Source organism: Microchirus variegatus (genome assembly GCF_963457635.1).
Source record: "Microchirus variegatus genome assembly, chromosome: 7".
Taxonomy (NCBI): domain Eukaryota; kingdom Metazoa; phylum Chordata; class Actinopteri; order Pleuronectiformes; family Soleidae; genus Microchirus; species Microchirus variegatus.
Genome location: NC_139808.1, coordinates 6,375,691 through 6,400,468, shown reverse-complemented (window position 1 = coordinate 6,400,468; position 24,778 = coordinate 6,375,691). Strand labels below are relative to the sequence as shown.

General features: G+C 40.5%; 1 protein-coding gene across 2 annotated transcripts; it reads left to right on the top strand.

Moving 5' to 3' along the window:
• The first annotated feature begins 1,440 nt into the window (after positions 1 to 1,440).
• On the top strand, positions 1,441 to 24,778 carry cers5 (ceramide synthase 5). 2 transcript variants are annotated; one of them, XM_083893054.1, is made up of 11 exons: positions 1,441 to 1,614; positions 12,697 to 12,802; positions 14,177 to 14,307; positions 14,617 to 14,674; positions 14,841 to 14,891; positions 15,750 to 15,842; positions 17,350 to 17,478; positions 18,235 to 18,341; positions 21,223 to 21,379; positions 22,646 to 22,809; positions 24,070 to 24,245. In XM_083893054.1, exons 1-11 carry the CDS (start codon positions 1,442 to 1,444, stop codon positions 24,095 to 24,097), a joined length of 1,197 nt encoding a protein of 398 aa, XP_083749180.1. In that variant the 5' UTR covers position 1,441; the 3' UTR covers positions 24,098 to 24,245. The 2 variants fall into 2 exon arrangements, with proteins under 2 accessions (XP_083749180.1, XP_083749181.1); XM_083893055.1 differs by lacking the exon at positions 22,646 to 22,809 and having other exon boundaries at positions 24,070 to 24,778.

The window sequence follows — 24,778 nt, the reverse complement described above, 5'->3', positions numbered from 1 at the left end:
GGATCAAATGTGCAGTTGAGCTCAAATGTCTGAGGTGACATGAAAGTCGTCTCAGACATTTTGACCCCACTGTTTTACAGGGCTAATGTTTATATATTAGTAATAATAACGGGCCCTGATATTTTACAGATATGTGTAATACACTCTATGCCCACTTGAGGGCGCCACCTCACCAGCTAGAAGCTGACTACTTTCTCATTCATCTGTCTTTGAAATGAATGAGTTATATGAGATAATCTGTCTCATATAAGGCGGGAGTAGTTGAAATCTAACGCAGTGTGGCACTTAAACTTTAATATATGTGACTACAGTGTGGATGTAAACAAAGGAGCAGGTTGCATGTGAAGGACCCATCCCCTCAGGGAAGGAGGGGAGGGAGGGAGGGACTCTCTGCTTCCTCAATTCTGTCCTCATCTCAGGGCGGCAACAGAGAGACGTCAAGTCAGCCGACGGCAGCCAGGGAGCACCGGAAGCTGAGCTGTTTCACTTTTCAAATTAAAATGAGAAAAGATGAGTTTTAGTGAGAGGAAAACTAATCACTGGTTTAAAAAAAAACTGTGTGAAATTGGATTTCCTAGATTTCCAGCGGTGCCTCTGCAGATAACCAAGGTACAGCAATCATATTAATTAAAACAACAACTGTAGGTTGCATTGTTTTAATTAACTAAAATGTTAATGACGTTAACATGAACAAAGAGTCAGTGTCATATATTGGCTGTCAGCTGCCCTGGTTAATTTGGTAAAGGTCGGTATCAATGTCGGTCACAATCGGAGGAGCAGCTTGTGAACAGGCAAGGCAGGCAACTGCTTGGGGCCCCCGAGCCGATAGGGGGCCCCCGACACTCGGAGCCTGAGGGCTGTTTTTACTGAAATATGCAGTGACCAGTCGTCTCCCCGGCCCCCTTAAAAAACAATGGGCGATTTGCAATGACATCTCAGAAGGAAACCTCCCTAAAGGGGCCCCACCTCAGTTATCGTAACAAGTTTTTTCCATGTTATTTCATTCATTTCGAGAAAAAAAAACAAAAAAACTCATACTCATATTTTTCGTTGGTGTCAGATTATTTATAACATAATGGTGATGAACACTGGTTGGAAGGGGGCCCCCTGGTAATTTTTTCTTAGGGCCCCTACAGACTCTAGAATCGCCTCTGGTCACAATTCTATTCTAACTTGTTGCCACAAATCGACTGTTTGTGAGTCTTATTTTGAATTCTGCACCGGAAGTGGGCGTTCCTGTCGTGGTGGTGCTTGACGCTGGTGCGTTAGCGTTGAGTGAGTCAAGTCTCATCACCTAAGTGTGGAGAGAGAGGAGAGACACAGAGAAGCTGAAGTTACTACAATTCCTATATTTGGGATAATAAACTGTTTTTTTCCAGAACGTGACGGTGTGTGTGTGTGTGTGTGACTGAGTGTGTGTGTGTGTATGAGTGTGTGAAACATGGCTGCTCTTTCAGCCTGGTTCTGGAACGAAAGGTTTTGGCTTCCACACAACGTCACCTGGGCGGATCTGGCGGACCCAGCACCCGGGGTGGAGTATCCTAAAGCTGGACACTTGCTCACTGCCCTGCCGCTGGCCCTGGGAATCTTCGCCGTCAGGATACTCTTCGAGAGGTTCGTTTTTTAACCGCTCACGGCTGGTGTTTCCCATTAAAAGTGCCGGGGGGAGGGAGGGGGAAACCCCCCCCTGGAACTTTTCGAAACGAAGGCGGCACTGGCTCTTGTTTCCCGACAGGGGGATGATGGTTTGGCTAGCTGTGGGTGGACCGGTGTCTTTAACCGTGTGCTAATCCAGACACTCCCGAGAGATTCTCTGTGTCCACACACGTATGATTTCATCATTGTCAGTTGGTTGTAGTATAAATCTACTGTCTTTCTTCCCTTTTTCCCCTGTTATATGCACGAAACTGCCTTTAAACAGCCCACAACGAGTGAATGCGACACATCTAACCCTACACAGATCAGTAGTTTGTGGGTACACACCACCTCCAAAAACTCAAGTTTTGTCATAAATATTGGTCATTTTGGACAGTTTTTTCCTGTCTTCTATTGCGTGCATGCAACTGTAATTTCAGTCTGCAGCTTCTGTTTACAATCACACAACACAGACCCACACAAAAATTGATTAATTTCATTGTAATATGGGTTTATTTAAAGAATTGTACATATTAATGCCCCCCATAGGACATTTTCACACTACCTGGAAAAATGTCAATACAAGTTTAATGGTTTAACAAAGTCATCTACTTTATTTATGTAGCCCTTTACAAGTGTTTTACAAAATAATACAAAGCTATAAAAACACATAGTGTAAAGAATAGGGATGTGAGTCTTTGGGTGGCTCACGATTCGATTCAAAATCGATTCTCGATTCAAAAATTGATACAATGCATAGTGTGTTAAGGGAAATTATGGCATCAAAACAATACAGTTTGTATAAGATAATGTGATAATGTGATCACACAAAGGCAAACTTAAGACAAAAGTTAACATTTATTCATTCAAAACAAATAAAAACTTACTTACTGTACAAAAAAAACCTTTATTTTTTGAACTAACTAACCCTATTAAAGAATAAAACCAAACCAAAGCACCAAAGCAAATATATTTATATAGATACATATGCCTTAATGTATATAATGTCTCAAACTCAGTATGACCTTATAATTATTGTTTGACGATAATCTGTCATATCACACTGATAGATATTTCAAAATAAAAGTGCCTGTGTTTGTTGATATGAAACCATATATAGTTAACATTAACAACGCATTTATGATGCAAAATTAATCTATTACGAAAACTATAGATAAATGACTCCATTAGAACATGATATTAAGTGGTGGGCCGCATGCAATCAGAGACCTCTGCCTTAATCTAACCGCGAGCCACATCTTAAGTTTACCAGAGCCTGAGTATTGAGGTTACTAGCCTGGAAAACAACAACATCCACTTTGTTGCAGAGCTGTTGTCCTGGAGGCACAAAGCAGAGCAGTAGGTCTTCATCACTAACGTGACTGCAAAGATGAGATGTTATGAGAGTTTATCTCACCGTCAACCCTAACCCTCTTTGACAAATAAAGATAAGCCACCTCCACGCTTTCTACTCTAATGTCGACAAAGAAAGCGGCGGAAACCCCGTCTTGTGCAACGTCTGTGCAGGTGGGTCATTCTGGTGTCACTACTGTCACTGCCTGTGTGCGATATGTCTCGGCAGTAAATCATTCACTCATCTTCTGCAGCTTTAACCTGCACATGATGATATTGGTGCCAATCACAGCTGACAGAGGGCAAAAAGGCAGGGTACAACTATTTACTCTCACATGCATTGGTCAATTTCGATCCCCAAATCTGCTTTTTGGACTGTGGGAGGAAACTGGGGAACCTGGAGAAAAGCAACGCACACATGGGGAGAACATGCAAACAACATGCATAAAGGCCCTTTTAATTGCTCCCATAACGTGGATTATATTTGGGTTTTTGGTGTCTAATGTAGTGCGGGAAAAAAGGCTCTAAGTGACATTGACTTTCATTTCCAGATCTGCACTCACCAGCTTCCTCCTCCTCTGGCACTGATGGTTACATCAGAACAGAAGAACCACATTTGTTTCGTTCGCTGACTGAAACGTTACCCCGTGAACTACGTGACCTGATATCGCGGCGTAAAAACAAAAGCTTTAGTCATCTAATTTGTTCTGGGAGGGGTTTTTCATTTCCTTGATGGTAATTTATTTTTCGAGTCTCCAAAACCTGATAAACCTGTAATATAATTTTTTTTTAAAAACGCACTTAGCTCCAGGATAAAAGCAGGGATGAGAAGCATGTTAGCCCTAAACCTTTAAGTCAGGTCGTTATATATACGTGTAGTAATAATATATAATTATAATTATATTATAATTGATTACTGCCTTTGAATTACCCTTCCTTTCATAGTTTAAATGTTTATGTGTGCGCAATGTCAAAGCTGCGTTGAGGTCACTCAGAGGGCTTTAGGATATAGAAAAGTGTGACATAGAATGCAGCATAGCAATTTGAAATCTGCAGTATAATAAAATCCAAACTTTTTGCATTTATACTGTACAACATTTTCCATTCACCTATTGTGTTTTTATTGTTATCATGACTTTTTCTTTAATAGTTTTTCCTTCTTACGTATTTTCCCTTTCCCTTCAGCTGTCATATTTATCTATAGTTGTGTGACATGTGCAAACTTAAAGGCGACATATTATGCAAAATCAACTTTTTAATCATTTAAATCCTTATATTTGGGACTACTGGAGGCCCTATCAGTCAGCAAAGTGTGAAAAAGAGATGACTCACTCATGTTTTTGTGGTCCTCCTTAGTCTAAGTACAGGAGATAAAACATGCGATGTTGACTTCCGTGCTAATTGGGATGTCGCAATGCGCTAAATTCCCCGGAATTGTTGTCTCGCGGAGCTCCCCTTTGTCCGTAAAACATGCAAAAAAACATGAGTGCTGGCGAGGGCAACGGTATCCAAAAACCGGAAGTCAGCAAAAAGTTCTATTCTTGGCTGCACTGTGCAGCACAGAGTTCTACACAAACTTCCAGCCTCAGAGGATTTATCCGTCCAGTGGATACATGTTATATATGACGGCAATGTGCCTGCTAGAGCACTGAAAATGATCACTTTTCCAAATGCTAACTGCTATTAGCTCCCAGTAGCCTCTGTGGCTGATGTCATTTCCTGTCTCTTAAGTTTCGTTTTACTTTTTTAAGGTGGACTTAAAGAGATACTACTAAACGGAGCGTTCTGAACAGGGCTGTTTTGGCAGAGTGATTGAACTGCTGTGGTGCTTCGTCCTTATGGTGTATTGACCAAAGCATGTCACAGACATGTTCATTAGGACACCAGGGAACAAGGTTAACTTGGAGAAATAGGGTATAATACGTCCCCTTTAAATCTTAGTGGCGTATACAGTGTTGTCACTCGGTCGTGCTTTGTCCGTTTGTTCGGTTCGTACGTGGTCAAATGGCCGTTCGTTAGGAGCAATCAGATATCGCAGGTGTCTGAGAGGAAGGAGAGCTCAGTGAGCACAATGAGCCTGAGCCTGACCCCCAGGGATGATGTTATCAGTGAGCGTTTTATACTCCGTCTCTATACTCAACACTCTGGTCAGCTGACTGACTCGTTCATTTATTTATTTATCAGAAAAAAGCGTCACCTCACAGCCTGAGTTCCGACTCATCTTTCCATAGAGCTGTAACGCACACAGGGTCACAGAATTACATGATGAGTTTTGGTATGAGAATCCACTCAGTTATATTTTTGTTATATTACATTTTCCACATACTTTGGGCTAATTAAGCCTATGTGTGTTTCTCGTACACTATATATACAGTACTGTCTTAGGCCACCGTTAGAGTTGTTGTTTTAGCGATGCTATAACGACAATAGAGGATAATTATTTCTATACTACTTAACTGGAACACATCCATATGTAGTTTTTTGTTGTTTAAAAAAAAAAAAAACAGGTGTCAAGTATTTAGCGTGATCTACCCTTACACTTGAACAATAACACAGCTCTGTTAATACTCGAGTGAGCCTTAATTAATGTTACTGGTAAATCCTGTGTTTGTCCTACTATTTCATTTAAAGAAACATCTGCTGTAAAAAAAAACGTCTATAACGCCAGGTTTAGTCCAGACATGCTTGAGCATGACATACACATGTTGCATGAGTTAAACTCATGGACAGCTCGCTAATATACAGTTTAAGTTGCATCACTTCGTTTCCAAATTCCCACGATCACAGAATTTGACAGACAGAAAAAAACTACAGAGCTGGTGTTGCGGGAAACTTTTGCACAGTACTGTAGATGTTTAGATCTCGGGTGTGAGAAGGCGACAATCAGATTTGGAGTGTGAGTGAATTCTACTTGTTCTAAAACAGAAGAAGAAGAAGAAGTTGTAGTTTCATTATATGAATTAAATCCATTCGTCTCTTTCTCTTTCAGTCACTTCTCCTTTTAATGATTACACTTGGGCATTCAAAACTTGAGCTGCAATGATTACTTGGGTCATTTCTGGTCATATTGTAATTTAATCAAATGTGGAAACATGAAACTTCAGCTCTAAGCATTTGCATTGTTTCTGCAGTTGTAGTATCTTTACTATCAACATGTTTGTTTACGCACAATTTTCTCATTCTACCCACAGAATCTTCTCGCCCGTGTTGTTTACGACCACTTTTGCATGCGATAAAGTGCCATAAAGATTAGATAATTCGATTTGTGTCAGTCTGGAAGAATCCTCACAGGCACAGTGGAGAGTGAAGTGTAACGCCCACATAATCTTCTTTCTTCACACCGAGCCCATTTGGCCTTAGATAGAATCTCATCACCGTGTCTGTCACCTGTGTGAGACCGAGTGTGTCAGGGATCTACGGTGGCCTTTGTAGAAAGAGGAATGTAAACACTCTTTCACAACTCGTTCCACTCTTCTACTTTCCCTGCAATGTCATACTTCCCATCTTTGTTGGTTTATGTCGAGGTTTGTGTGTGCAGAGGCATTCTTCTCTGTTTGCCCAGTGAGCTTCTGTTACAAAATGTCTCATGTGTTGTTTGTGCGTTTAGGCTGCTGTAGAAACATCATGCAGAAAGCTATTGTACACCTATGCAAAAATTCTTACACAATGAGACTTTAACTAACAATGATATTTCAGAATAGTGAATTGCATAAATTGCAATTGTGATATTGCAACTTGCAGCATCTCTTTTTAAGTCAAGCTTTCACTGTGGTATAGATTTAACACAAGATGGAGCATAAGATAATCATCAAAATCATAATGTAAGGATGAGGATTTAAAGGTATGAACTGTTTCTTACATTTATCCATCCATCCATTTTCTACCGCTTTATCCTCCACACGAGGGTCACAGGGAGGTGCTGTGCCAATCTCAGCTGACATAGGGCGAACCCGGGTTTTCTTACTTAAAAAACAAGAGTGCTACACTCTTAGAAATAAGGGTTCCAAATGGGTTCTTCTACAAGGGCTGAGGTTCTACCTGGAACCATTTGCTTCTGAAAAACCCCTTCCCGAAGAAAGGGTTTTTCAAGGGTTCTTGTTAACACTAATGGTTCCAGTAAGAACCATTTTGATCCAGAGGACCCTTTAAAACCCCTTTCCTGAATAAAGGGTTTTAAAGGGGTTCTTGGTGGAACCCTCTGAAAAATGCTAAGTAGAACCATATAAGGTTCTTCGACTTGTCCTCATAGGAGAACCCTTTTTGAAGGAACCTTTATGGAACCTTTATAAAAAGGTTCTACCTGGAGCCGAAAAGGATTCTCCTATGAGGACAAACCGAAGAACTTTATATGGTCCTACTTAGCACTTTTATTTCTAAGAGTGTAACCATTACACACAGTTGTGATTTCGATGTAAAAACCCTCAGTTCAATGCAGTGCTTTGCTATTTATAGAGCTGCGACTGCAGACAAGGCTTTGAGGTTTGAGGTTTCCTCTGTTGAAACATGTTGCATGCAGCAGCTCTCAGTCAGTCAGTAGCACGTGCACATGCACACAGACCACGCCGGTCCACTTATCAGGGATGTTTTTGACGTTGACATAATTCGGTTAACTTGTGTTTCCCACCTTCCCTCCCCCCCCCTTGCTGTTGTCGCAGTCTGACGATGCTCACTGCAGGCTGGAACTTGCATGGACTGTGTCTGTCATTTCGGCTCCTGCTTGTCTTAAATAGGGAAGTCCTGTGTTGTCGAGAGAACCTGTTGCACTGTTGCTTGTGGCTGTGTCACATCAGCCTACCCCTGTGGCAGGGTAAAATGTGTATTTGTGAAGAGTGAAAGTGTGAGAAAAAAGGCTCTAAGCTTCACCACAGGGTCATTTCGAGGTCAGTCATACATCATAACCACCCTGGGGCTTTTTTTCGGCTCGCTCGTTAAGTGATTCATGCTTTAGTAGCACTTAAGCAATTAAACGAGGACCGTAACGTGCATTGCCCTAAGTAATGTTTAACAACACCTTTCCATATTCAGTCTAACTTCCCTGTAGAATTACTTTTATGTTTTGCATTTGTTCAGTTGCACACGGTTTGGTTTCAGCAACTTAAAGTTAATCAGTATCAGTGAAATTATTAAGTTTAAAGGTCATATTTAAAGGTGCATTATGTAATAAATCAAAAGCAACTGGCCGTAAAATCCTCCTAATATGTCACAGAGACTCAGGAATAATGTTCATATAACAAACTGAACTCACCAACAACAACAGTACAGACAAAATATTTGCATTAAAAAATATATTTTGCAGACTGCAAATCATGTTTATGTTTTGAAATCATGTTTTGGCATGTGGCGCCACCTACCAATCATTGCAGTCAGTAGAGCCTCAGCTGCCGAGCAACCACGGGTTGCCAGTTACGTCAGAAAACGAAACCTAAAAGACCTCGGTATTTTGAATTTGAATGTAGTAACCGTTTTTGGGCCACATTCTTACATATGGCACCTTTAAGATAGAAAAACACCACATTTCTTAAAGAAACAGATTTTGTGTGTCCTCTCAGTTTGTAGACAGTTTGTATTCCTTGAGATATGTAGTGCAGCGTCTACAATCCGTACACCTGTCACTGGTTTTTAATCCGGATGCCATTTCAAATCAACAACAGAGTGCAGCAACTGAGGCAAATCTGCTTCCTGCAGGGAAACAATAATAATAAAAAAAAAACAGGGAGGACGAGAAGTGCAAGTGGGGTTTTCTTTTACGTCAGACAAAAGGCACTCATTTTCTTCCTCTTTTTTTTAATAATGGAACACAATGGCTCGGGGTATTTTGTGGTGAGTGTCAGATTCCCACTACCACGAACCCTCCCTGTGCACCTGTGCAACAGTTTTGTCAGGCTACATCCCGAGTGTTTCTGCATCAATCTGCCGTTTGTTGACGGTTCAATTCCACCTGCGATTCAGAACGCGGTCCCACCGGTGGCATTATTACACGACAGGAAGGCCAATTAGTCTGTTATATTATTAGGCCAAATATTTACTGCTTATTTTGACTGAAACACGCTCTCTGGTGACTTTATTAGTGATAGGAGTGGCACCTGGTGTGTTGTGCTGCCGCGGCCAATCTTGATTCAAAGTTTGATGTGTTGTGCAAGATGATCTCCTGCATACTTTGGATGTCATGAATGGTTACTGTAGCTTATCTGTCATTCTGAACCAGTCTGGCCATTCTGCTCTGATTCTGAACGATGGTGGTTCAATCCCAGCAGATCTGTCGTCTCTGTGACGCTCAGACCAGTCTGTCTGGCACCAACAACCGTGCCACTTGTGGAACATCTGTTGCCTCCCTGAGGATTCCTGAATAGTTACCAGAACACTGTGTCACCTACCATCTCTCTCTCTCTCTCTAATGCATTCCCTAGACTCTTAGCCTAACCTGAACCTTCACAACTAGATGCTTAACCCTAACCAAAACCCAATATTCGACCCTAAATCCAGGTTTTAACTCAGAAAAAGCCCCTTAAAGATGTGTAGACCAGCCAAAATGTCCTCACTTTCCTAAACTGTCCTCACTCTGTATGGTTTATACCAAGGGTGTCAAACTCTGGCCCGCAGGCCAAATTGAAGATATTGGCGTCACGCTGACCCCACGCACAGGCAGACACGGACCACCTCAATACTTAAAATCCCAGAATGCTCTGCTGGTGTTTTGGCACATTCCACAAGCAGCCTCTCCTCTGTTGACAGCAGTCACAGTGTCCCTATGCTACTACTGGCACCGTGCTACACACTTAGAAAGAAGGGTTCCAAAAGGGTCCTTCTACAAGGGCTGAGGTTCTACCTGGAACCATTTGCTTCTGAAAAACCCTTTCCCGAAGAAAGTTTTTTTTCGAGCGTTCTTGGTAACACTAATGGTTCCTGTAAGAACCATTTTGATCCAGAGGACCCTTTGAAACCCATTTCCTGAATAAAGGGTTTTAAAAAGCGTTCTTGGTGGAACCCTCCAAAAAGGTTCTCCTATGAGGACAAGCCGAAGAACCTTATATGGTTCTATTTAGCACTTTTATTGTGTACCCCTCCCAAAAATGACGGCAGAAAAAAGGCAGAACACAGGAACTTTCTGGACAGGTGGGAGGCCGAATATCTGTTTACATACGTAAAAGACAGACCTGTTTGTCTTGCATGTGGAGCCAATGGGGCTATAACCAAGGAGTACAACATTAGACGACACTATGATACAAAACATCACGACAAAGTACAATGGCATGGACATTCATTGAGGATGCCAGAAGAGATGAAAAGAAAAAAAAAGATGTTCAAAAAAAGCCACATCACAAAGTGAAGCTGCCGTAAAGGCTAGTATTATTGCGGCAGCAGAGATCGCAAATTCAGCCCGTGAAGTCCCGAGTTTGTGCAGTTTTGAGTTTGACAACCCCTGGTTTATAAGTTTGGCAGTTGTTCAGCGGAAACTCTTGATTTGATTTGCGTTCCATTTGTGGAGTATGCATTTTCAATGCCGGACCATTCATTTAATCATAAGACGCCATAATTGGGATTATAATACAATTGCAAAGTCCTGCTGAATGTCAAGCTCTATTTTTAGCGGCAGAATAAACCTGCCGTCCTGCTTTATCGTGCCCCCATCACTCATGGCATAAAATGTGGGGAATGTTATCAAGAAACACAAACAGATAAAAAAAAATAATAGTGAAAGACAAAGAGATTTTGTTTACAGCGTGTTTGTAAAGTTATGCACTGCAGCCTGATATCATTCTTGGTTTACAGGTTGTTTTAATCATATCTAGTATCTGCACCCTTGACTGCACTGAGTTGCTGATTATGTGATGTGATAAGTCAGTGATGAGTCATATCACTTGAGAGTGATGGGAAAACTGTACATCGCACCACACTGTGACGTGCCTGCCTTGAAGTAACAGATGTCAGGTTGAACTTGTGGTCTCAAAAGGTTTGAGCTTCATTTATTTCAGTCGCACGTCTGACGCAGAGGAACTAAAGTCTGTCTGTGACGTGAGATCTTTTTGTTTGTTTTGTTTACCTCAATAGAAAACCAAGTTATTCAAGTTTTCAGTTTTCCCCGGTCAAACACACACAGTATCTGACGTTTTAACTTGAGACGTTTATTTAAAGAGATTACTTTGCATGTGGTGTCACAAGTTTGCACACTTTTTTTTTTTTATCTATCCACAACAGCACCCAACTCACCATTGTGTCATCATGTGTACCATCATTATAGGTTGAATTAACCCTTTTAAAGATGAAACCAGAGTCACAGTTTACTGCCGAGTTTCCCCAACCCTTTTCTGACTTAATATTTGCGCTGCCTTATTTGCCTTATTTGGAATTGCACAAAGGCCTTCTCATAAATAATTATTTATGGTCACATAACTTAGCCCACGCAGCTATACAATAACAGAACACACAAGAGGCCTATGGTGGGTAATAAGGCATTCTTTGTCCATGTAGTCAGCTGTGATCTTAGAAATCTTTTATCAATTTTATTTGTCAGTCACACAGCATTTTGTATCTGTTCTAACTTTAATCTCTGTCTCTCTGTCGCTCAGCTACAGGGAAGCTCAGACATAATGCAGAACTAACATACAGGGAAGGGACACATGAGTTCATAATGTTCCCACAATAGAGAAGGCATCATAGAGATACACACTGGGGACTTTCATAAAAACTCCCCCTGAGCTTTTTCTCTTGCTTTTGCTGTAGTTTATCCACTGAACGCCGTTTGTTTGTGGTCTTGTATCCATTTTTACTGCCGGAAAGTCAGACACATATCGGATACACTTGCACAAGCACAGAGTACCACGCGCATTGTGAACTCGTAACTAAATTTAAATTCAAATAAGCATGAAATACTGCGCCACTGACTTTAGACCAGGCTTTTGTTGGTCAGTGGCTTTCTTTTGCCTCAAGATAGCAATTTGCAAACAACACCAACACACCCACAGTGCATTTACTATCTACATCAGTGTTTTTCAACCTTTTTTGATTGAAAAAATCACGAGGCACACCACCAAACAAAAATGTTTAAAAAATGATACCCTGTAGCCTATATTGACAATTAAGTCATCCTTATCAAAGTGTCTTAAATATTTATATCCATATTATTTGCAGATAATTAATTATTTGTTTTCAAAAAAACGTTTTTTAGACCAATTAGGTGAAATTGGATAATTTCCCACGGCACACCTGACGATCTCTCACGGCACACTGGTTGAAAAACACTGATCATTTGGAATCTGCATTATTTGTAATTATAGTAATTATAGTCATATTGTGTGATGGAGGGGGGAAAAGAAAATTGGCCCAGAAAAAAATTCCATATCTGTCAACCACTGAGTAGAAATATATCCTTATTGTGCTTCTGTTCATTGTTATTCTCTGTAATCTGTCGTACAGATGATCTGTAAACATACAACTACAACCTTTAGCGTTTAAAAACATGGCGGTGAGTCGTGCACTTGACCGAAACATAACCAGAATGTGTGGCCGACGAATCATAATGTCTTGTGTGAATATACTTGCTTCACCGTTGTCATCGGTAAACCCGGTATTTTCAATTTAACATGTTTCCTCGATCCTCAATTTCACATGATTATCATTGTATATCATATAAGACATGCTATTCTGAATTCTGAAGGTGTGAACCCTCTTCGGTTTTTAATCGCTCTCACGTTTTGACCTGTGTTGCAGATTTATTGCTGGTCCCTGTGCACGGAGTCTCCACCTTCAGCCAGGTGTTGCAAGAAGAGCTCAGCCCAATGCAGTGCTGGAGAAAGTTTACTCGTCCATCACAAAGGTTCAATTTATTTGTTGTTGTTTTTTTTATTAATCTTTCTGTAAAAGGAGCCTTTATGCACTGTTGTATGAATACTAGTTCCTTATCGCTGATTACGCTTTAAAGGGGACATATTATACCATATTTCTTCAAGCTAAACTAGTTCCCTAGTGTCCTAATGAACATGTCTGTGACATGCTTTGGTCAAAAACACCATAAGGATGAAGCACCACAGCAGTTCAATCACCCTGCCAAAACAGCCCTGTTCAGAACGCTCTGTTTAGTACTATCTCTTTAGGTCCACCTTAAAGGTCCACCTTAAAAAAAAGCAAAACTTAAAGGACAGGAAATGACATCAGCCACAGAGGCTACTGGGAGCTAACAGCAGTTAGCATTTGGAAAAGTGATAATTTGCAGGCTCTAGCAGGCACATTGCCGTCATATATAACATGTATCCACTGGACAGATAAATCCTCTGAGGCTGGAAGTTTGTGTAGAACTCTGTGCTGCACTGTGGAGCCAAGAATAGAACTTTTCACGAACTTCTGGTTTTCGGATACCGTTGCACTCGCCAGCACTCCAGGAATTTAGCGCAATGTGACGTCCCAATGAGCGCCAAAGTCAACATTGCGTATTTTATCTCCTGTACTTAGACTGAGGAGGACCACAAAAACATGAGTTTTTTCACACTTTGCCGACTGATAGGATCTCCACAGTCCCAAATATAAGGTTAAATAATGATTAAAAAGTTGATTTTGCATCATATTTCCCCTTTAATGTCTGATTTGACAGAATCCTATCTAAGCAAGCACTAATAACAGCCTCAGACAATTCAGTAAGGCAAGTGACTAGCAGACACAACAGATCATTTGTCAGCACATGAGAAACAAAGTCCTTGTGCTGCCTTCATTTGCTATACAGTCACAAAGTGGAGCAGAACTCATGAATACAATATGAAAGCAGATATTTCACAGGGATACACATCGTTTTGCTCAACAAGATCAACAGATAAACCCGCCTGTCGTGAATTAGCATTCAGGAATTCAATACAAATGTTGAATTTGCATGTTTGAGCTCCAGTCTCCTGGAAAAACGCCGGAAAACAAAGGGGTTTGGTTTGGGTTATATAAGACAATTGAGCACAGCTGTGCCACATATCTGGCCTGATTTGTAGAATTAGCAGAAATAACGTCACTTGTGCTGTTGCTCGTTGCTGTTTTCACTGAAAGATGTATCAGTCTGCTCTATTTCACATGCCGTGTTGTGAGTTTTCTTGACTTCACGTGCTCTCGTTAGGTTTTGGTAATGTGTTCAAGTGTCAGATATTTAAAGATAGAACAGTAGCAAAACTATATTCTGTGAATGTTATGTCATGCTCTCATTGTTTCTTCACAGAGTCCAGACTCCCGTCATCTGGACGGCCTGTCCAAACAGCTGGACTGGGAGGTGCGGAAGGTTCAGCGTTGGTTCAGACACCGCAGGAACCAAGATAAACCCAGCACACACACTAAGTTCTGTGAAAGCATGTAGGTTAATGCCTGTCGTGTTCACCCTTGACGTTTCCTGCAGTCATAAGCGCACAGCGGTTGTTGATTTTTTTGTATGGGTGTGGTTTTTTTGTATTTCATACCATCAGTTTAAGAACCTCTTCTGGCTCCTTCCTTCAAGGCTTCAAGGTTTTTTTTTGCTACGATTTGAATTCAATTTGAAAATGTGTCTTGGTTGTGGCAATCCGTTTTGAGATATATTTTGAGTGAGTGAGTGAGTGCGGGTGAGTGGATGTTGTTAAATTTAGTTTATTTTTCTGATGATAATATCCTCTCTTTTACTTCCAGGTGGAGGTTTACATTTTATTTGTGCATATTTATCTATGGTTTCCGGTTTCTGTGCCAGGTGAGAACAGTTTCAGGTGGGAGAGAGGAGAGAAAAAAAAAACTGATAAAGCAACACTTCAATGTTTTTTTTTTTTTATGTTACTAATCATATTTGATTTAGGGCTAATTGTAATAGTTACATACGTTATCAATTGTTTGCTGAACGTATATATGTGTCTTTTCAGTCTACTTGGCTGTGGGATACAAGGCAGTGCTGGTACGGTTATCCCTATCAGGTATGATGCATTTCTACTGTCTGAGGTGACACTACCGTTCAGAAGTTTGGGGTCACTTAGAAATGTCCTTATTTTTTAAGGAAAAGCACCTTTTTTCACATTACATGAATCAGAAATACACTCTATACATTGTTAATGTGGTAAACGACTATTCTAGCTGCAAACGTCTGGTTTTTAATGGAATATGTACATAGGTGTATAGAGGCCCATTTGCAGTGTTCTAATGGTACATTGTGTTTGCTAATCGTGTTAGAAGGCTATTGGATGATTAGAAAACCCTTGTGCAATGATGTTAGCACAGCTGAAAACAGTTTTGCCGGTTCATTGACGAAAGGGCAAAATGATTATTTTGAATAAAAATCATTATTTTTAATCTTGTCAATGTCTTGACTATATTTTCTATTCATTTTGCAACTATTTTGATGAATAAAAGTGTGACTTTTATTGGAAAACACAAAAAAATTGTACAGGCGACAAAGGCGTCAACGTTAACGCATGACGCGTTTCCATGACCGCAAAAAGACGCGCATGATGTCATGTTTACGTTTGAGTCTCTAAAGTAACAGTACGCTGGTTATTTGTAGCGCTGCTCTTTTGGTTTAATAAACACACCGCTCCAGTTCGACTGTAGGCGCGCAAACGGCGCTAAACGAGCTAACGGAGCTAACTGGAAAACGGTGCCTGGACTCCGGTGTCGCGGCACGTAAACATGACGTCTTTTTCCGGTCAGTCGTCGTGGTAACGCGTCGTCAACGTGCGTTAACCTCGTGCCCAGCACTGATTTAATCATGAAAATAAAACACTTAAAGTTGAATAATTGCACTCCCTTCACACTTGTCCCCCTCTCTGTGTCTTCAGGTCATGACCCCCGGCCTTTACCACTACTACGTGACAGAGCTGGCCTTCTACTGGTCGCTCATGTTCTCCCAGTTCACTGACATCAAGAGGAAGGTGAGAGAAACAGCTCCTGACTGTGGTTCTGTGAGGTTAGACCCACGCTGGATACTGCACCGCTGCCACATCCCCTGCTAGACATTTGTAAATATGCCTATTGTTCCACCATTTGGCAACAACAGCCAAAATGAGAGCGTGTCTCGAGCTTTTTCGGTTGTTATCGTTTCGAGGGGGTCACATGTTTTTGAATGCGGCCCGTGCTGCTCGCTCCGTCAATGCCTCGTGTTTTCAGCTTGAGGTTTGCCCACAGTCATGTGACTGCAGCATAGAGCAGGCCTAACTCTGTTAGAATTAGACAAATTCCTCACAGTGCCAGCGCATTAGAGCGGCACTCTGACAGACAGTTGCCTTTAATATCCGCACATAATATTCCACCATGCACTGTGAGCAGCTTTAAAACTGTTTGGTTATTGTTTGGGCTGCAACGACTCATTGATTATCCAATCAGTTTTAATTAGGGCTCTCATTTTCTTTAAATGTGAATATGTTCAGGTTTTGAGGACATCATGAGAAATTCTGGGTCACCTTTTAACCATTTTCCTTTGCTTTTTAATGGGCAACACAATTATCGTATAAACATGAAATAAGAGATGAATTGATAATGATAATCATTAGTAAACTCATCCTTGAGTTAAAGTATTATACTTTATTTGGATAGCACCTTTCATACCAGGATTGCAGCTTCACTATTATAGGAAAATAACATTTAAAAAGCAAATAGCACAATAAAGCACAACACTTGGTGGAATGAAAAGGGAAAAGTCTAAAGTAAAAAAAAAAAACCTTAAAAACCTTTGAGATTAAACAAAAGATGCAAATAAAACAGTCAAATACAACACAGGGTGGAATGAAATAGAAAAAGTCAAGAGGTTAAAAACCCTGTTTTAACTTTAAAATAAACAAAAAAAAATGCATATAAAATACAATACAGAGTGGAATAAAAAGTGTTTCTGGGAATTCCATAAATGGTGATCCGTCATGTAAAAATGGAATTCATTATCAATATCAGCCGTTGACATTTCCACATGCATTTCTACCTCATCAAAAAAAACGATTATTTATATATTTATTACTATTACCGCAATTGTCTCTTTTCATTAAATTGGCAAAGTTCACACGCTGCATAACATTTTGTTTATTTAGCGCAAAGTAAAGCAGAGGCTTGTGCGAGTCTTGTTATTTTATTATTATTGCAGCAGCCACAGTGAGATTGATGAATATTTGGACAATTAAAGACATGATTATTTCACAGCAACTAAATGAGGAAAAAAACGGGGTAACACAATTTATTATAAATACACTGCTGAAGAAGAAGAAGAAGAAGAAGCTCTGCTGTGCATCCTGATGGAGAAATTCAATAGTTTGCCATTTTAACCAAGTAGATGATGTGTGGTGGTTTGTTAGTGATGGACACTCCAGCACTTTCTTAGAGCCACGAGTCGTTCTGCTGATTCCTCTGGTGAATTCACATGTGCACTCAGCTACTTACGCTTTCTGATTGCAGGACTTTCTGATCATGTTCATCCATCACCTGGCTACAGTCGGCCTGATCAGCTTTTCCTATGTCAACAACATGGCGCGAGTCGGGAGCCTGGTGATGTGTGTCCATGACGCCTCCGACTTCCTCCTGGAGGTGAGGTGTCCAATCTTTGGACCATAATATTTAAAAAAAAAATATATATATATATATATATTATATTTAAGATAGTGGTTAAAGTGGGTGTAAGTGGCCCACTTTTTCCCCATTACTATGCTCAAACATACAGTATATACAGAGGATATAATAATGTACAATATAGTGTGTTATATCCTTTTTATTTCAGCACAACCTACAGGCAGTCTGATGAAAAACTATTTAATTTCCACCAACTATATAAACACACCTGAGCAAAATGTATGTCAAACATGTTTACAATCTGTAATTTTGTGAATTTGTGAAATTTGGAAATAGGTCCCAGTTCAAAGGTCACTTGGCTTGTTTTTATGAACAAAAACTAAATTTATGGTCTAATTTTGTGTCTTCTGCACTATTATTGCTACAAAGTGATATAAATTGAATCATAACTTTGACTCAACGACACATAAGAAAGAAACATTTTTTTTAAAGCCGGACTATGTGACGCACACACCCAGGATGTCCATATAAGGAATGATGTATTATTCCCGCGGTTAAGGCTCTTTGCGTCTTATCACTTGTTTTCTGAAACAATGGAGATGAATTGTAATTGTTGACTAATTTTCCCCCCCTTCCACTTCCACTTTGCTGAAATGTAAATACTTTAAATGTGTGAGTCCACAGATATAATATTGTTTGACGTGTGGAAGAAGAAAAAACAACCTTTATCACTTTCCCAAACGTATACATTTCTGTTGTTTTCCTTTCTAACAGGCAGCCAAGCTGGCCAACTACACCAAGTACCAGCGCCTGTGTGACTTCCTCTTCATCGTGTTCAGTGTGGCCTTCTTCATCACACGACTTGTTATATATCCTATATGGTGAGTGCACTGTTTAACGCCTACAGTGTCTGAGTATGTGAGTATGTAAACTGCTGTTCCTGGCAAAGGAATATCATAATGTCATGTGAATGTCAGAGAATGTTTTATTACACTGCCAGTTTACAACGGTCCATTCGTCTTCTACCACTTTATCCTCCACATGAGGGTCGTTGGCTGACACAGGTCGTCAGTCCATCACAGAGCCACACATAGAGACAGAACAACCGTCCATGCTCACACTCACACCTCACACTGTCCAGTTTGCCTAATCACAATGAACTGTGGGGAGGAAACCGGAGACTCTTACTTTTATATATTTTTTTTTTTGGGCATTTTTGCCTTTTAATGATAGCATAGTATAGAGTGACAGGAAACGGGAGGCAGAGAGATGGGGGGAATGACACGCAGGATTCGAACCAGGGTCGCCTGCAGCGAGGACTCAGCCTCAGCATATGGGGCAGGTGCTCTACCAACTGAGCCACCGCTGCCCCTAGACTCTTACTTTTATTCAGATTTTATTCTGTGTCAGAATAGTTGTTTCCCAAAGTTGTTTCCCAAACTATAGCAATCTAATTTTCAGTTTAAAGCATGACCAGAGCAGAATTGTGTGATTTTACTGACAATTTTTCAAAAAGATATATATCATTAAATAAATCTCTTATCTTTATTGTTATTTAATAATGCTTAAGTCAAAGGCTGGAAGTAGCAAATACAAATACCCAACTCTGGAGGTGAAACAATTACATGATTAATCAATTAATTAACTATTTTAATAATCGATTAATCGGTTTGAAGCTTTTTTGATTATTAAAACAGGATTTCCGGTTGTTTTAGCTTCTTAAATGTGAATATTTTCTTCATTTGTTTGCTCCACATAACAAAGAAATCATTTAAACTGAATCGTTTTGGTTTGTGGACCTTTTTTCACATTTTATGACATTTTATGAACGAAAAATAATCAATAATTGCAGTTCTAACCAACTCTGTCTGTGTTGTGACTGCTCTATATGGCAATCTCGTGTTTTTTATCCTCTTTTAAATACTTTACGTTATCTCTAGAGTGTGCCACCGCACACGTTTGATAACTGCACTAACGGGTCATATCCTGTTACTGTAAGTGGTGGCGGTGTTCTCTCCTCTCCTCAAATGTACAGTATCACCTGTTAGTTAAGAGCGAAAACCACCACGCTCTAATGTCTAGAAATAACCGTCTCACTGGCTTTTTTTAATTAATTTTTTTTAGGACAAACAGATCCATCGTTATTTTTTTTCCGTCTGCTGAGATCTGGCGACGTATATAGATTTAGACTGAGACCGTTCCTCACCGGAGAACCTGGATGTTGAAGCTCAATATTTAGAGACAGAAAACAAAAGAGAGCATATCATTGCCAAACGTAATCTGAGCAGCTATATTCAGTGTCTTGGCGTGGATGAGTGATAAAGCTTCTGTCGCTCCACTGAAATCCATACCTGTGCAGGGGGAGGCGAGTCTGTTGACCACCTCCTGTCTGTCACTCACCTGGATTTAAAGCTGACGTTACAGTAGATCTCCGTCACTCAAATGCTGTGTTGCCGGTGGCCCTCAAATGAGGGATATTCATGAGTAGAGTGGTTAATAATAATGTGATGAAAATACAACGAGAAATATCAAACCCTTTTGAAAAAGCCTCCATAGGTCTATTTGACCCCATCCAGACATAGCATTAGGACCAAAGCTCTGAATATGTCCATCATTTGATCACTTAAAACAAAGCATCTTCAGGACAGTTAAGAGACCACTTCTATGTTTTACACGAATGGAGGACTTTGTTGAAATGGTTAAAACTCATTTCATGTCACAGGAGCGTGAGTAGAGCTCTGATCGACCCGGCTCCTCTCGTCTCACGTACACATTAAACTTCACAGTCATGATGTCGCCGTGTATTTGAATGAAGGGCGGGGTGTCGATCATGTGTGCTCACAGGAGACACACATGCAGGACTCGTTCACTCACTCACTCACTCACACGTTTGCTCACTCACTCACTCACTCACTCACTCACTCACTCACTTGTTTGTTCACTCACTCACTCACTCAATCGTTCACTCACTCACTCCCTCACTCGTTCACTCACCCACTCACTCGTTCACTCACTCACTCACTCACTCACTCACTCACTCACTCGTTCACTCACTCACTCACTTGTTTGTTCACTCACCCACTCACTCGTTCACTCCCACACCTCACTCACTCCCTCGTTCACTCACTCACTCGCTCACTCACGTTCACTCACTCACTCGTTCACTCACTCACTTGTTCGCTCACTCACTCGTTCACTCACACGTTCACTCACTCACTCACTCACTCACTCGTTTAATCACTCACTCACTCGCTCACTCACACGTTCACTCACGTTCACTCACTCACTCGTTCACTCACTCACTCACTCACTCACTCACTCACTCACTCACTCACTCGTTTAATCACTCACTCACTCACTCACTCACTCACTCACTCACTCACCTGCCCAGAGACCATCTTCACACTTCCGGCACCAAAGAGTCTGCCTACAGCGAACATGGAGACGATGAGAGACCAGATCATGGTGACTGTCTGAGGGGGCGGAGCCTCTCCGTATCTGTCAAACCGGCTGCTGTTGATGAAGCTCTGGATAAACTGCAGACACGCCCACATTTATGTTTTTTAGTCTGCATCGTCGTGGTAACATATTGTGGGGTTTTTTTTTGCATCTAAGTGTGAAACAACAGCAACGGTCCTAGGGTTGAGCCTTGGGGAACTCCACTGCTCATTTTAGTCTGCTCAGATCTGTACACAAAGATTCTTGAGGTTTGTGAGTAACGGTTTCTGATCGCTGAGTCGTTGTTTCCTCCTTGTTTTCCAGGGTCCTTAACTCCACTATGTTTGAGAGCTGGGCTATAGTCGGGCCGTTCCCGTCCTGGTGGGTCTTCAACGTGTTACTGCTGGTCCTTCAAGTGCTGCACATCATCTGGTCCTACCTCATAGCGCGTATAGCCATCAAAGCCGTAATGCGCGGCAAGGTGGGTCACACGTCCTCAGCCCCGTGAATAAGTGACAAAATGATAATCTATGTTATTATATTAAAACAAATGACACATTCAGTGGCCGTCTAGCTTTCTACACGGACTAGCTCCCGTTAGCGTAGCGACAATAAATCCTAAATGAAAACGTTGGCCCTTAAATGTGACACGCGTGTAAATACAAGTCATCTTGAAACTTGAAACACATGAACACAAACTGTGACAGATGAAAATGAATATTATGAATATTATAATATAAAACTAGGATCTGTAACAGTTATTAATAGTGTAAAGCAGGGGCTTCAAACTCAAATAGACCTAATGGCCAGTGAACTTCTAGGCTGGTCCAAAAAAAAGAAGTCCAACAGTTCATGAAAATGTAACTGTTAGAAATAGAAATTAAACGCATATCTAAAAGTGTTTGTTTTAATATATAGTTCACAAAAAAACAACATATTTATGATGCAAAATGAATCTGTAAATAACAAAAACGGACAAATCAAAACATTAAATCAATATAACGTAGACAATAGCACAAGATGAGATTTTAAATAATTAAATATGATTCAAATATAACCTAATTGTATTATTTTGTATTAGTGTTGTTCACTGTTGGTCAGTTTGGGCCAGGTTTTATTATCATTTTAAAATGAGTGTAGGGCCGCAGGAAATCAACTGGGGGGGGGGGGCCGCGAGTTTGAGGCCCCTGGTGTAAAATGACGGTGCTGGAAAATTACGGAGCCAAACTCCTCGACCTCATTGTCTAAAAACTACTGTGTGCATTTGAACAGGTAAATGGAGAAATCTCAATTAAATACAGGGTTTTCGCTCCTACACTTCGATGTGTAAGCTAGTTATACTCAGGTGTTGGTCAAATACGGCTTTCCACTACTTGTTTCTTGATTAATCACAAAACTGGAGTATCTTTACGTGCCTGTGAGCACCCGAGTATTATTTTCACTTCCCTACGCTACTGTCGTCGTACGCCCTCTTCACAGTTTCTTTATGACACGTGTTGAATTGTGCTGCACGTCTGTAAACTCACACTGACCCACTGTGTCCAGGCTGCTGCTGCTGATCAGCCAAGATATTCCACACGATTCTCCTTTTTTAAAAAAAAAAAATACTATTATGCAAAAATGTTATGAATAGTCCTCTTTCTGGGAGCTAACAGAGTGAGTCATTATAGCAGTGACACAGATGAAGAGATTTTTGGTTGCAGCGTACAAGATAAGATCACACACTCTTTTTGTCCTCTCTCTGCAGACGCCGTTTGTTTCCTCTCCCTCTGGAGTGAGAGAGGGAGATCCTGTCCTTCTGTCCTATCTTTGTCCACTGATCTCTCCTCCACTTCTTCTTCGCTCTCGCTTCTTTCCGTTTCTTCTTGTCCTTTTCAGCTTTGAGAACTTTGCCCTTCTGTGTTTGTGGCTGTAAGTTTCTGCTCTATTGCGGTTCCCCCTCGCACACCTTTTCTAATCTGTGTTTATCAGACTAGCTGCAACATTGTGAGCATTTTTAAAAAAATAAAAAAAAAGTAGTAAGATGGTTATAAATGATAAAACAACGTGGTAAGAGTGTCACAAATGTCAGGTATGGGGGGTTGAAATTGTCACCACAGTACCACCTTGTGGGTGAGAAAAGTCTCACACTGGATAAAATAGTTCCATTATACACTACCGGTCAAAAGTTTGGGGTCATCTATCCAATTGTTGTTGTTTTCCATTAAAGGTCACACTTTTATTCATCAAAAGAGTTGCGAAATTAATAGAAGAAATAGTCAAGACATTGACCGAGATTAGAAATAATGATTTTTATTCCAAATAATAATTTTGCGCTTTCGTCAAAGAACCAGCAAAACTGTTTTCAGCTGTGCTAACATCATTGCACAAGGGTTTTCAAGGGTTTTCTAATCATCCAATAGCCTTCTAACGCGATTAGCAAACACAATGTACCAGACGTTTGCAGCTAGAATAGTCGTTTACCACATTAACAATGTATAGATTGTATTTATGATTAATTTAATGTTATATTCTTTTAAAAAAGGTACTTTTCCTTCTAAAATAAGCGACCCCAAACTTTTGAACGGTAGTGTACACATCAGTGTCATTTTAACCTGTTTTATCCAGAATCTTAATTTATTGTATTTATATCTCAGTGAGGCTTTCCTGGTTAAACAAAGGTTATAAATATAAATATAGTTTTGCTTCAATAGAAATAATAACAATAATAATAATAGAAAATAGCAGAGCAACCTTCACTTATTTTTCTTCATTAAATTCTGGCGTCTGGTATCTATGGAGTCGTCTTTGCAATTAAAATAAATAAATCCGTGTCCTCTCACAGATGGAAAAAGGAGAGACTCTGGAGATTATGGTGGTGTGAAGTGTTCACAGAGCAGCAGGGCGTATATAAATGAGCTTTCTCTATACACTGCTGATGTTGTTCCTCGTGCATATAGGCCATAATAATTGTGGACACTGCATTTCGGATGGCCTTTAAAATAATTTATATTAAGATTGTTGTGAAAATGTGAACTTGTCCTTTAATGTCATAAAGGAGCAATGTCAAAAATCACAGCATTATTTGGCAGAAAATGAATTGTTTTTGTATTCTTCTTGTTTATGTTTGTACTTGCATATAGATATAGAAGAGGGAAACTTAATCATATCCTTCTTTTTCTCGTTCTCCAGGTGTGCAACGACGTCCGCAGCGACGTAGAGAGCAGCTCAGAGGACGATGACGCTGAAAAGCCCACAGAGGGCTTCAAGAATTCTGCTCATCCTGTGAGGGGAGAAAATGGCACCAACGGCCACTGTGCTGCTGCCAAAGCACAGAACCACAGCAGCTGGTGACACACGGAGCCTGAAGCCTGGCGCCCCCTGCAGTTTTATTACCCTAACAACATGACAATGACAGTGAGTGCACACAGGGTTCATGAGTGGAACGGCTGTTGGATTTGCACCTGACGTGGACACGCAAAACTCGAGAGAGGTGAATCGAGCAGGAAAATCAGTCGATAGGAAGTGATTAGCGTCCGCTTGTTCTTCAATTCATGGGATTTATTTGTGCTAAGTAGTCCGTTTCGATGTTCTCTCCCAGTTTTATTGGTCAGATGAACTTTGTTGTTTTTAAGGGTTGGTTTTACACTGGAACACTTAGACAAGGAAACTTCTGGGTTGATTTTAAACTTTCAAGTTATTATTACACATGAAATAGCTGCACTACATGTGATCAGAAATGCACCACACTTTGAACAGCGGCTGCTTTTGTGTAATTACACTTAGACCACATCGTTTGCCTTCGTCAAGTGTAATTGTTTTATTCTGTTTTAGAGTTGTTGTTGTTGTTTTTTTGTACGCCTTCTGAGACCAAATGTTTGTGAAATTGTTTGACTGTCAC